Here is a 13,483-nt window from a genome sequence, read left to right as displayed (position 1 = left end):
TAGAGCAACAAATGTGGGTAAATCCGCTGCTGAAAGTAGTCCCCAACCATCAAATGCACTGTTTGAGTATGGTTTGTTTAAAAACTACAGTGAGCAGCTGTTTTAGGAAATGTCTGAACCTTTTGTAAAAATGACTGAGCTGTTTTTAAAGATTTACAGTGGGAACCAATGGGCTTAGAGCTGAGCGTCACAGATGTGTAGGGATGCTGCATCTTACCGTTATTTTCATTATTCACCTGTTGATTATTTTCTCCATGAATCGATAGTTGTTTGGTTTATGAAATATCAGAAAATGGTCAAAGATGTGGCTCAGTGTTTTTCAAAACTCAAAGATGTTCAGTTCCCTGTCATAGAGGAAAGAACCAGAAAATATTCACATTGAAGGTGAAAGCAGAGAAAAGACTTAAAACAATCATCAAAATAGCTGCTGATAAATGTAATAGTTCACAATCTATATTATTGGTGTCAGTCTTTTCATTGGACGTCTACACAGCAATCTAGACTGATCCTTAAGTTTGCAGGGTACAAAAGGCGAAGTTTGAGAAGCATCTGTTCGCAGAAGCAACAGTGAAACATGTGTCCACTCCCTCTAGAACAGTACTGCAATGCACATCTGTCCACATGGGACCAATAGCTACTGGAGCACTGGCAGTTTTTAATGTGAAAAACAAAGTTATAGTTCAGTTTTCTTAATACAGGGCCAAAAAGGAATGACATTAGGTTTAGCCTGTCATGACCCAAACATTACAGACTGGAGTCTCCATGACTGATCCTGGGGAGATGCTAATTTTCAATTTCAGACCAAAACATTCACTGTGATGTTATGACCTCTGTAGTCTACTGTGTCTGCTTTGTGTACTGCTCCTGTGGGACACAATTGGAATCTGTAACAATATTACAGATACAATGCTTTCAGTAGTGACAGGCTAATAAGGCCTCTTTTTTCTTCTTTACTTAGTCCACTAGATGGTGCTCTTTGTTCAACAAAGAGTTGAAAGCCCGCTGAACTACCATCCGTTGAGCCTTTTCCTTTAAAGAGAGCTGCATCTAGTCGGCTCAACAAATACAATTAATGGTTCATGAAGCCTCATTTGCCCATCACTAGTTTCAGCACTTATTTTTAATTCCATAGTTTATCACGAAGCAACAAAGTCCAACGGCTCGTCATTTACAGTTAACAAATAACAAGCTAGGATAAATGACAATTACTCAATATGTCCCTAAAAGAACAGTGGTAGTAATAATGAACGATAAGACGTCTTCATGTTGTAGTGAGTGACCCAGCACTCTGATATTTAATGAAAAGTCACTGTATGTGTTCCTGGAACAGGCCAAACGGCATTTGTTAAGTGCTTTATGGAAATGGTTAAAGTAATGTTACAACTACCAAATAATGTGTTTATAAATCACTGCTGCAGGCTTTTCACTCAGAATGAAGGCAGCCTTTACATAAACCCTTGACAGTAACATCTCTGAACACAAGAGGAGTTCTTAAGGACAACAAAAAGGCAACATTTGCTTCCACAACAGTAGAGTAAACGTGTCCTCCTATGTGTTGGTGGCAGAGCTTCCTGTGTCTTCTGCAGCTTTGTTGCTGCTGTGTTTAGCGTTGATGTGTTGAGTCATCTCCTTGCGGTTGGTTGTCACGTGGCCACACTGCACGCATGTGTAACGCCCTTTAGTGTGCTCCCAAAGGATGCGTCTGTTGCAGGCCGTACCTGATGAATGAAAGGACAAATTAAGGTCTGGACAAAGGATTTTCACATTCAAACAGTTGTTTGTCCCAGGAAGATGATACCAAAGAGCGCTTGTTCATTATTGTGTCGGAACTTGTTTCACATGAAGACTGAAGACTCACATTGATGTGACTGAAGACGTTCGAAGCTTCAAACGTCTCCGTAGCTTCATTTGGTTTAGAAAGTTTGTCAGCACATCAGTAGAATAAGGAGAGGATTGAGGAATATGGTTGTGTACACCAGAAATCATAAAAAGTTTGAGAATGTTTTCACCTGATACCAAGTTATAATGTAATGAAATTCACATCAGGCCATGACAGAAAGGAGGCTCCTACACAGGTTAGAAGACCATGCCTTCTCAGCGCCTCACATTATCGAAGGGCTGCCCTTGATTAAAGACACTCTTGGACACATGATTCAGCCAACTTATCCATTAACTGAGTTTCTCCACAGAATCATGCAAACGCACCACTTTGTGTTTACCAGAGAGCTCATAGGTTCATTAGAAATAAGTCAGTCCGCACTAAGAAATCATAACCAATGGCTAATCGACTAAAGAAATCTTGGTCAACTGAGACCAAATGGGAGATTGATCAATTAGTTCACTAAGAGGGGGCTGCCCTACGTTATTAACATAAAGCTCTCACATATGGTAGAGCTGCAGCTATCAAAACTTTTTACGATTATTCAACCGATTAATTGAAAAAAATTGTTCATTTACTCACCATTACAAACAAAAAATATATTATGTCTGGGGTAGGCCTATTTGGTGTGTTTACCTAACAGGGGTGTGCGTGTTTGTTTGTTTTTGAGTGTGTACGTGAGGGGGAGAGAGAGACGAGATGTGTGTGTGTTGAAGACAATACACTCGCAATTTACCATGAATAAGTTACTATTTAAACATTTCAAAGTGGTGCATACAATTCTATGTGACGCATGTGTTTCCTCAAACAGTTTTCAAAGACAAGTAGATTTAGAAAATGAATTAACGATAGATATTCTCAGGAAGAGTGAGTCTCTCTCTCTCCCTGCTACCGTAACAACAAGCAACGTAAAAATGACTCTAAAGACTGATTAGGGAGGTGACCTTATGTTTAACATTCAAGGAAAACTAAACATAGAGGCATTCACCAGGGCGGCTAACGTTACGCATTCTCTTCCTGTTTGTCACTACGGCAATCGTCCTCCTTAAGCCAGAACAGCGGCGCTCTGTGAAGTGGCGTTAACATCGGGCTGCTTTGGGCTCAGGCGCTGAATCATCCATGTCCTGCTGTTGTGGTAGAACACTTCTAGTTTGCAGTGGACACGTTAAACCGTTTGGCTTCTTTTTTTTAAGTGTGAAATGATCCCAAACACATCCGTGTGGAACAATGATCCCTGAGCTGAACAGGCAGCATAACGCGTGCGATAGGAATTAATCGAATCATTGAGGCAGAGATTTTACCACAATGATTTTAGTAATCGAGTAACCTGAGTAATTGTTTAAGCTCTAATATGAAAATGTTGATAGCTTTTGCTACTATAACTGTGCAATATAAGTATTAGAATATTGATACAACTATATGTGTTGTTACACATACCGGATATCTGAACACAAGAATAACAATAATAATAATACTATTGAGTGCATACTTCAAAGGCATGAAAACAGAAGCTCTGTCACCAAATACATGTCTGATGCATTTGAGCGACGTGCAAGTTTGCAGAGACATTTGTTATAGTTCTTGCACAATATTTAGGACAGATACGGTTTTGTTGCGGCTGATACAAACACTATCATTTGAATCTTATATTTATTTTTTTAGATTGACAAGATTATAACATGTTAAGAGAGCGAGCCTTCACTGCGCCTACAATAGGAAAACATTTAAACTTGCTTGGAATAATCGGTTTACTTTAGAATGTAGATAATCAAAATGACCATAATTATGGATGGGCTTCAGCAACTATTAGACTAACTGTACATACAGCAGACAGGTACAGCTGGGAGAACTGGGGCTGGTTGAATTCAGAAATATCTCAATCTATAAGCTATATGTTCTGCAGGGTTGTGTCTTCTTTCCTGGCACATTTTGTTGCACTGATTGATAACTGCCAGAGTCGTAAGACAGATGTCAAAAGCTAATTTGAAGTCATTTTCATTGTCTGCTGTGTCCTCTGCTCTGAACCACTCTGAGAACAGAGGAGAGAGGCAAAACAAGGCCCTGCAAGACTCTGCATTATCGGACGGAATGATTTTAATCTGTTATTTGTTAGCCAATAATATATCAACCCCCAGTATATGTTGTGCATCCCTAATCCTATGGTCTTCATCGGTGAACGGAGAGAGCAAACACCATCTGCCAATAAAGTGAAATGCAGATGAAAACACAATAAAGCGTGAGCAAAAGCAAGTGGTAAGGGTAGGAATCTTTGGGTGCCTCGCAATCCGATCGATTCTGTTTCTTGGTGTCGCGATTTGATTCATGATTGATTTTCGATCCAGAACAATTCTGGATTCAAAATCCATTTTTGAATTAGTACATGCTCCAGGATCTACTCTGGTCCTAATTATGTACTGAAAACATTAGATTATGCCTTATCTTTCCAAAAAGCTATCAACTGGTGGCTATAATGTAAACAGACAAAGGCAAATCTATGACCATTTAGTCATGCTTAACTTCCACTGTTTTTTACTATATCTCAATTCTCAGTGACTTCAAAAGTAAAAGTGCTTTTAACATGGATAGAATTATACACGGAGGCTAGTGGCTGCCTCATTTCTCAGAATCTTGGCCATTTCCAAAATAAAATTATGCAAAAGTAATACTGCATCACTGGTATTTTGCCTGTTAATAATATTTTAGTGTAACGTATATTTTGAAAGACCTTTTATTCTGAAATTCCACAATGAAAAGTTCTGTGAGTATTATGAAAGTAATCTTATTTAGGTATTTATTCGGTATTTGGACCTGATGTGGAACACCTTATTCTGAAAACCGGACGTGGCCACAAAAAATATTTCCGACGCAATTTGAAGACTTGTACGTCAGAGTTTTCTACTGCAGAGTGAGGCAGAATGACAGTAAAGTGTTTACCTTCATGTCAGCTCCTCTGTGCCGTTTCAATGCCTACATGTCAGAACACAGGCGCACTACAAATAGAGGGGCGGCAGGTTTAACTACGGAGAAACGAATGGCGGCTCACTTGACTGCAGTGGGTGTTCGTAGTGTTGCAGATTACTTGGCTTTCATTTTGCAAACCTTGCATATTGAATGAGTCAAATGACGGGCGAGCAGGCAGTGACTGACTAGCCGGTAGCTTCCTGCAGCAGTGTACTATGGAAGCCGCGAAGGACCCACTGTGAGACGGGTTTTCAAAAATCAATTTTAGGAAGCTGTGAATTGATGATGAATCGAGATCGCGATTTTTACACATAGTATGTGGACCTTGAGTTAAGAATGATTTTAAACCCCCTTGAGGACAGTGACTTGAGCTCCTATAATGGTTCCATCATGTGCCTGGCAGGTTACAGCTGTGTGCTTTAGTGTGAGGAGAGGCTCACTTGGATTCTTCTTCCAGACAGCGGAGGACCCAGGAGGAGAGCGAGGAGCTGGATGGACATGCTCAGGAGACCTGGTCTGTGTCGGGTGCTGAACCTGAGCATCGGTGGTGTCAGGGGCTGCGGTCAGGCCAGCCACGTTTAAAGATCCAGGCCGATCCGAGGCTTCGACCTTCATCTGAGGCTGCGGAGCTGCCTCTGTTAGCTGCGGAAGAGCGAGCTGGGGAGGGGAGGTCTCTGGGTTAGACAGGAAGGGGGGGCCGAGGAGAGGCTCGGGCTTAAGAAAATCCGCAGGGAAGGAACCGTCCAGAGTCTGGAGTGTAGACACTGGGGGCTTCTGGTCCACATCCATGGGGGTGATGTTTGGGTTGGTTGCGGCTGAAGGCGGAGGAGCCATGGGTTCGTTCGACTTTGCTTTGCCCCGTGGCACTTTGGAGCAGGTGTGCAGATGAGTCAGGAGGCCCCGGTAGGATCGCAGCTTTGTGCGACAGCTCTCACACCTTCACAGAAAGAAACATTACACATTCCTCATTACATTTTTTACGACTGAGTAGCTTAGCTGAGAGTGCAAGGACAGTACGACAAAACTCACAGGAAGAATATGTTGGGTTTGTGATGATGCCTCATATGTTCCATCAGTTTCTGCATGTTGGGGAAGGAGCCACTGCATCCGACGGTGGAGCACAGCAAGACCTTTCCTGGGGAGAGGACAGACAGTGGTTCTCTTACCGCACCAAAGCTTTTACTGGAACCCCCGCCCCTCTCATCTCCAACTCTGAGTTTTCTGAGGATTATAAACATGCGACCATGTAGAGACAGAATTAACAAGCCGTCGTTTAAATAAGATCCATAACATAAGGCTGTTTAGTTTGTTTACTAAAAACACAAAGTATAGAGCTGTTCTATAGGCGCAGCGCACCCCTAATATAATGGTAGGGGAAACACTGCATAACAATGAAATACATAATAATATGCATTTTGTTTTCAACTTTACTTTCTCTTAAAAACAGGTAACATGCTGCACTGAAGCTCCATCCAACTCTTTCTCTCTTAGACAGACAGGGGCTTGGTCCAGAGGCATCAAATCCTCCCTTCCACCCACACTGGACCAGCATGGGTTTGGCTATAGAGCCAACAGATCAACAGAAGATGCCATTAACACAGCCCTCCACACTGCACCGACTCCCCTGGAACACCCTGGCTCACATGAGGATGTTGTTTTTGGAAATCAGTGATGACCAATCTGCTTGAAATGGGTGTTAGTGAGCAAACCCATGCAGTTAGAGCAAGGACTTCCTTACAAACCGACCACAGTCCATCAGGCATACACAACAGCGCTGAGCCTGCCTGGGGACCAGGTCCATAAACTCACTGACTGGTGCTCTGTCAATAACCTGGTACTCTACGCCTCCATAACAAAAGGACTCATCAGTCAGTGCGTTTACATAGAGTGGAGTTTTCATACCCCAGTTAGCAGACCTAGATAACGTCTTCAGTAATCGGTGTATTCATGCACGTAAACAGCGTTCCCTGAGTTATGTAGGGTTATGCGTCTGCGCATGCTCCATGGGTTATAACTTCACCACCCCCCCACCCCCCCCCACACACACACACACACACTCCGCGGCAGTGGCTTTTGACCCGGAAATAGAATAAGTCAGGAAGGAACGGCGCCGAAAAAATGAAAAAAACAACACAACCTTTACCTTTAAACCAAGGGAGGACTGGCAACTAACATCACTACCAAGAAGAGCCATTTCAGTCGTTATTCTTTCCAAAAGTCGGCCATTCCCCCCCACTTTCAAGGTTATTGTGATTTTGACAAAGGTCGAACACAAGAAGAAGCCGTATTCTGACCGGCTGTATGTTGGCGGAGCACCACCTACTGTACCGGAGGTCCAATTATTGTCGTCATTTTCCCATTCTCCCCAGCTCATGTATGCCGGGTGAACTTCAATAATCTATTCCCTTAACCGGGGTTAGACCATTTTCAGGTTACTGCTGTTCATGTAAACGCACTGAGTGACATCAGAAAAGAGAGAGGAACCTGCTTCATTACACATCCGAGGACTCTCCTCTGATGGTGTGGATAGAGTCATTGACTTTAAAATTCTGGGAACACACATCTCCCACAACCTCGCCTGGTCTGTGAACTCAACCCGTCTAGCAAAGGAGGCCCAGCAGCGACGCTACTTCCTAAGAACACTAAGGGCGCACTCAAACTGTCCATCCATACCGAGCCCAAGCACGTTTCATGGCTAAACTCTAGTTTGTTTGACCAGTGTGGCCACGAGCCGTTTGGTAGAGGTGAGCTTTTGTAAAGCACGTTTGCACATGTACGAGCACGAGGCCTACTGCGGTTCTAACGTAATTTTATGTGCGCCTGTTGGGACATAGAAAAAAGAAGGATGGACCATGCCAGAAAATTTAAAACAATGGCAGTGAAAGATTCATGTTGGTGTGATGCGGAGGGGGAGTGTTTAATGCAGATTTGATCGATGAAAATATTCAAAAACAGTCGACAAGACGCACAAAAACTCAGAGGTCTATGGAAAGATTTGTAAACAAAGTGACGCATTGCGATGACATCATCAATGCGTGTGATGTGTTACGGCGTGATGACGTATAGGCAGCAAGAAGCATTCGCCGAGGCCCAGGTAGTGTGAGTACAAACGGGCCTGGGAGAGAGGGAGTGGGGGACAAGTACCCTAAAGCACGAGGCACCGTACAGATGGACAGTGTGAGTGCGGCCCAAGTAGAGCGGGCAGATTGTTTTTATCATGACTAAGTACAATTCACTGACTATTGTGACGTTTTATGTATTACTGTTCTGTGTAAATATGTGTCATTTTTAACTTAATCTTGTGTTTCTGGTTGTGCACATATATATACTGTACATTATTTCACACGCTAATAAGATCCTTGTCTGCAATCACAACATAAGCGTCTGTGCAGTTAACGCAAATGAAGGACTCTGTAGATATAATGTGAGTGTATCTATGCTCCTGTGTTCCTCAGCCCAATATCCTCCTAATATGACACCTGACAAAGACCTTTCAAACTGCTTTTTATTCTAAGCATTATTTTTCACTATGGGTCAATATGTTGAAATCACCCACCTACAGCTTACGGCCCACCGATGTTATTATACTGCTTGACGCCTAAGCATTTGCAGTTACAATTTTCTTCACTTTAGGCATTGAGATCTGCACAGCGGCTGAATGGATTCTTAGCATTCAAATAGTAGTTGAAATGTCCGTATCCCTTTGTACACTTGTATTTAGAACTTTAATGCTAGCTCTTGGCATACCAATTTCTTACAACGAGGGAACATATGATGAGACCGATATAATGACTCCAATAGGTTGGTGTGAACTACAAGTGCCATGAAGTAAAATAATACAACACCATTTAGGTGACAATGGTGGGATGAAATGCCATTATTGATCATGTATAAAGATGTCGTCCTGCTTGAAGCCTCCTGCTACTACTACTATTATTATTATTATTATTATTATTATTATTATCATCATTGTGATTATTATTCATATATAATTATTATTACTGTTATGAGTTCTAATATTCACTGCCATATTAACACTATTAGTCGTATTTCTAGTAGTGTTAAAGCTATTATTGCTAATATTTATATAATTTTATCATATTGACTATACATATTGGCTTAAAGCACACATTAATTATGAAATCACACTTTTAAGATCTGTGAAATGTAATTTAACACGTTAGCATTTCCTGTCATATTTTGTTTCAGTAACAGCCTGCTGCATAGTCACACCCATGAGTTAGGAGCTAAACTGTGATGGAAGAGAGTGAGCAGAGGTGAAATGATCGGTTTAAAACACTGACATGTCAGTTCTGATGCTAACCTTCCTACAGCGTGGCTGTGGCTGCAGACAGTCAACACTAAATCATCTTCTGATGAGTAAGAGACCTTCCTGTCTGTAGCTGAACAGTGTCGACCTACACTGCTGTGTTTGAACACTGGTCTTAGTCAGTGCTGCCCAGCCCTGCTCCTGGAGGGCCACTGTCCTGCATGTTTTAGGTTTCTCTCTGCTCCAACACACCTGAATCTAATGATGTGCTCGTTATCAAGCAACTGAAGCTCGTCACAGGTTTGAAAATCTTTAGACTCAAGAGTGTTAGAGCAGGAGAAACCTAAAGCATGCAGGGCAGTGGCCCTCCAGGAGCAGGGGTGGGTGGCCCTTCAGGAGCAGGATTGGGCGGCCCTGGTCTGAGTGGTGGGACTTGAGAGAGCCTGATATTTACTGAGGTCAATCATGTACACAGTTTCAGAACCACTGCTTTAGACCCTTTCAAGAAAAATTCTTTGCTAGGCAAAAACCTAGGTCCTAGTCGACTTCCTGTCCGCTGTCCCTGTCATTCACATACTGAACATTGCAACAGGAAATACACAGTGACGCACTGATAATGCTTATGTTTACATAGTGAAAAGGTCTATAAACACGGAGCTATAGCTGTTACACGAGCAGCCCAGTGACTGGAGAGGTATCTCCTTTACTGCCCACACTCTTACCTCCAGGGCCGGGAGCTCACCTGGGAGAGACTGAGCCGAGAGCTCGTGGTCCTTGATGTGTCTGTCCAGAGCGCTCATCTCCGAGTACACCCGCTTACAGCCGTGCAGCGGACACGGCGTCCTCTTGTTTCCTGGAAAGAACAAACATACATATATATATATATACATATATATATATATATATATATATATATATATATATATATATATATATATATATATATATATATATATATATATATATATATATATATATATATATATATATATATATATATATATCACTAAGTCAGTCTAACTGTTTTGTCATGTGACAGCAGTAGTGTAATTGAATAACACCAGCCAGCAACTCAAAAAAAGCGACAAAACTCCAGCATGTTAGCTTTCTAGCTAACATGCTAGTATGACAGTCGGTCGCCCGGCTAGCTTAGCCACACAGTTAATAGCCAGTGGCTAGAGTGTAGAGAGGGAGTCGTGTGTCTGTAATGCCTGAGCTCAATTACAAACCTCCATTCGCAGATTCTGCTGTGTGGACTGTACTGTTAGAAGACATCATTGTGGCGGAGCAGTCCGTCAACGACAAAAGAGAAAGAGCACATACAGACTACAACGACCAGAATGCAAAGCGGCCAACACGGACGGCACGTACACCAGTTCTTCTGTTTTGGATTCACACAAGACGCTGCAATGGCGTATTGCGGCCTCTACTGTTTGTTGTTCTTCTTCTTCTTCTTCTTTGTGGTTTTACGGCAGCCGGCAACCAAAAGTTGCATTGCTGCCACCTATGGGACTAGTACCTTAGTGCTCTATATTCTACTATACAGCCCAGTGTCTTTTAAGAATCTGAAAAAACTGCTTTTTCCCCTCCTGCTTGATCCCACTTCCAAAATACTTTTAAGAGAAACTTCATTTAATCCAATTTCTTGCAATTCTCTAAGAAGGTCTTGTCTCTGGCGATCATGTTTTCTGCAAGACATCAAAACATGTTGTACTGTCTCAGGTTCCAGACAGGAACACAAGCCACTCTGGTGTTTCCCTAAAATAAACAAGGTGCTGTTCAGATATGTGTGACCAATTCTCAATCTAGAAATAGTAACCTGTTCCTTACGTCTTAACCCCCCTCTTTTGCAGATGTTAACTGAATCAGTTACCCTACTAGATAATGAGAACAGGTGCCTGCCTTTGTGTTCTTGCTCCCAGAGCTGCTGCCATTTTAAAATGGTTTCCTGCCAAACTATACTTTTACCCTCTGCCTTTGATAAATGTATGTTGATATCTACAGTTTCCTTAAGAGCAGCTTCCTTGGCCAACTTATCAACCTTTTCATTTGTCGAAATACCGACATGAGCTGGGACCCATAGAAACGATATTTCTACCCCTCTCCTTTTCACATCTCTTATGGCCAGAAGAATGTCATATACTAGATCTTGCCGACTCTTTGACGATCCTCTCCCAACACTATTGATCGCTGACACAGAGTCACTGCATATCAACACCTTATGGTTCTGGATCTGCTCTGTCCATTGCACTGCCATCAGGATTGCGTATAATTCCACAGTGAACACGCTTAGGAAATTTGAGGTTCTCTTCAAAGCTTGAGCATTCCATCCCTGCACAATAAATGCTGCTCCTGTAACACCTGTTTCTGGATCCTTTGAGCCATCAGTGAAAATTAATATGTGATCTTGATATTGTCCTACTACATGACACTGGAAGTGATGCACCAAATTTGAGTCAGGATTATGTGATTTAATCTCAAGTACCTCTAAGTCGATCTTTGGTACCTCCAGTTCCCATAAAGGTACTGATGGCCACAGTACTCCTGTACAAAAGTTTTTATCATATATGGACATTTCCTGTGCCACTGCCTTCCCGGTCCATCCAAAACTTGGGAATCTTGCCACCTCTCTCTCCCAGCTTTCCTGTATTGTTATTTTAACTGGGTGGTCATCCCTTTGACCCATCAAGCTGACCCAATAGTTAGCCTGAAGCTGCTTTCTCCTTAGACAGAGTGGCATTTCTCCTGTTTCTACCTGCAAAGAGCATACTGGAGAGGATCGCACCGCTCCTGTGCATATTCTCAGTGCCATAGCTTGGACTTTATCTAATCCAGCTAAAACTGATTTGGCTGCAGATCCATAAACCAAACACCCATATTCAATTCTTGCTCTGATTAAATAAACATAAATTTGCTTCAAAGAAGATATATCTGCTCCCCATACTGTTCCAGCAAGACATCTCATTAAATTCATTACTTTTTTACATTTATCTACTAATTTTGATACATGGTCCCTCCATGTAAGTCCTGCATCAAAAAACACACCAAGAAATTTAAAACTTTTAACCCTCTCCAAATTCCTACCATACAGCTCCAGTTTTATATTTTCATCTATTTTCTTTCGAGTAAAAAACACAACCTGAGGGCCTGCTCACACTATCCTTTTGGCCGCGGCCAAAACCGGTTTTTCAGCTAAAGTCTAGCACCTTTAAGTAGTGTGCGCGCACCCGCTCCACGCTCAACTGGGGCCAGCTGGCCCTCCACGGCCCGCTTGAAATAGGTGGGCTTTAGCGGAGCCGTTTGAACATGTACGAGCACGAGCGTGCGCACGTGTACGCGCACGAGCACGATGCCTACGGCGGTTCTGACGTCATTTATGTGCGCATGTTCGGACATAGAAAATAGAAGGACGGACCATGCGCCGACATTTACAACAACAACAATGGCGGCGAAAGGGTCACGTTGGTTTGATGCGGAGGTGGAGTGTTTACTGGAGATTTGGGCAGAGACTGAGGTCCGCCGACAACAGCGGACAGATGCCATGTTTCAGCAGCTTCTGGGTGCCATGACACAACCGGCCAGGTCTATGTCACAGGAAAACCTGAGCTACTGTCAGTTGTGACATTAAAATTATTAAAAAACAGAGCCGGAGTCTGCCAGAAGACTGCTGCGTGCACTATTTTTTGTATTTAATTTTGTTATTGTAAGGTATTTAACAACTTCCATGCATGTTTATTTTAAATAGTTTTTACCTTTTATATAACGTGATTGTGACTTTTTATATTTTTTAAGTGTTTTTCTAGATATGTTGTTTATAATTTTGTTTTGCCAACTTTTAATAAAACTGTCTTACCATACATCTTGTCTTTTTATAAACCTATAAGGTCCATACATCTATTGGAAACAATTTATTGTAAGCCTCAGTGCATCAATCAATACATAAAGATCAGGTTATGAGATGTAAAACAACACAGTTTAAAACAAGTAAATGTAGACAACAAAAATGGTTTTAATTCTATTTTATTTATACAACCATGTCATAACAAGAGGACACTGTACAGAGTATGTATAGACCCACCCAAAAAAAAGTGACACCAGACCCACCAAAAAAAAGTGACAACAGAAAAAACAGTCACTTGTTTGCATTACAGACTACAGAAGTAAGAACACAAGGCATCTCTTGCAGTGTTTTGAGTGTTGTTCAAATTACCGCCATGATGATTGCGCGCCTCATTTTCATCATTAACAGTGGAATCATCATCATACTCCTCGCTGTTATCTTCGCAAAAGTTGTGGAGCACACAACAGGCTGACACAACAGTGTTAATGTTGTCAATGTTACCATCATATCTCTTCATCAGACAACGCCACCT

General features: G+C 42.0%; 1 protein-coding gene across 1 annotated transcript; it reads right to left on the bottom strand.

Annotated features, from left to right (window-relative positions):
• Positions 1-746: 746 nt before the first annotated feature.
• On the bottom strand, positions 747-10,464 carry LOC310949262 (zinc finger protein 414-like). The gene is made up of 5 exons (XM_083916636.1): positions 10,340-10,464; positions 9,853-9,963; positions 5,870-5,975; positions 5,281-5,777; positions 747-1,718 (listed from the first exon to the last, which is right to left on the bottom strand). The coding sequence occupies exons 1-5, from the start codon at positions 10,386-10,388 to the stop codon at positions 1,549-1,551; spliced, it is 933 nt and encodes a 310-aa protein (XP_083772762.1). The 5' UTR covers positions 10,389-10,464; the 3' UTR covers positions 747-1,548.
• Positions 10,465-13,483: the final 3,019 nt, after the last annotated feature.

The sequence above is a fragment of the Echiichthys vipera genome (genome assembly GCF_963691815.1).
Source record: "Echiichthys vipera genome assembly, chromosome: 1".
Taxonomy (NCBI): domain Eukaryota; kingdom Metazoa; phylum Chordata; class Actinopteri; order Perciformes; family Trachinidae; genus Echiichthys; species Echiichthys vipera.
The sequence above is the reverse complement of the archived record's forward strand: the minus strand, read 5'-3'. Positions and strand labels throughout refer to the sequence as shown.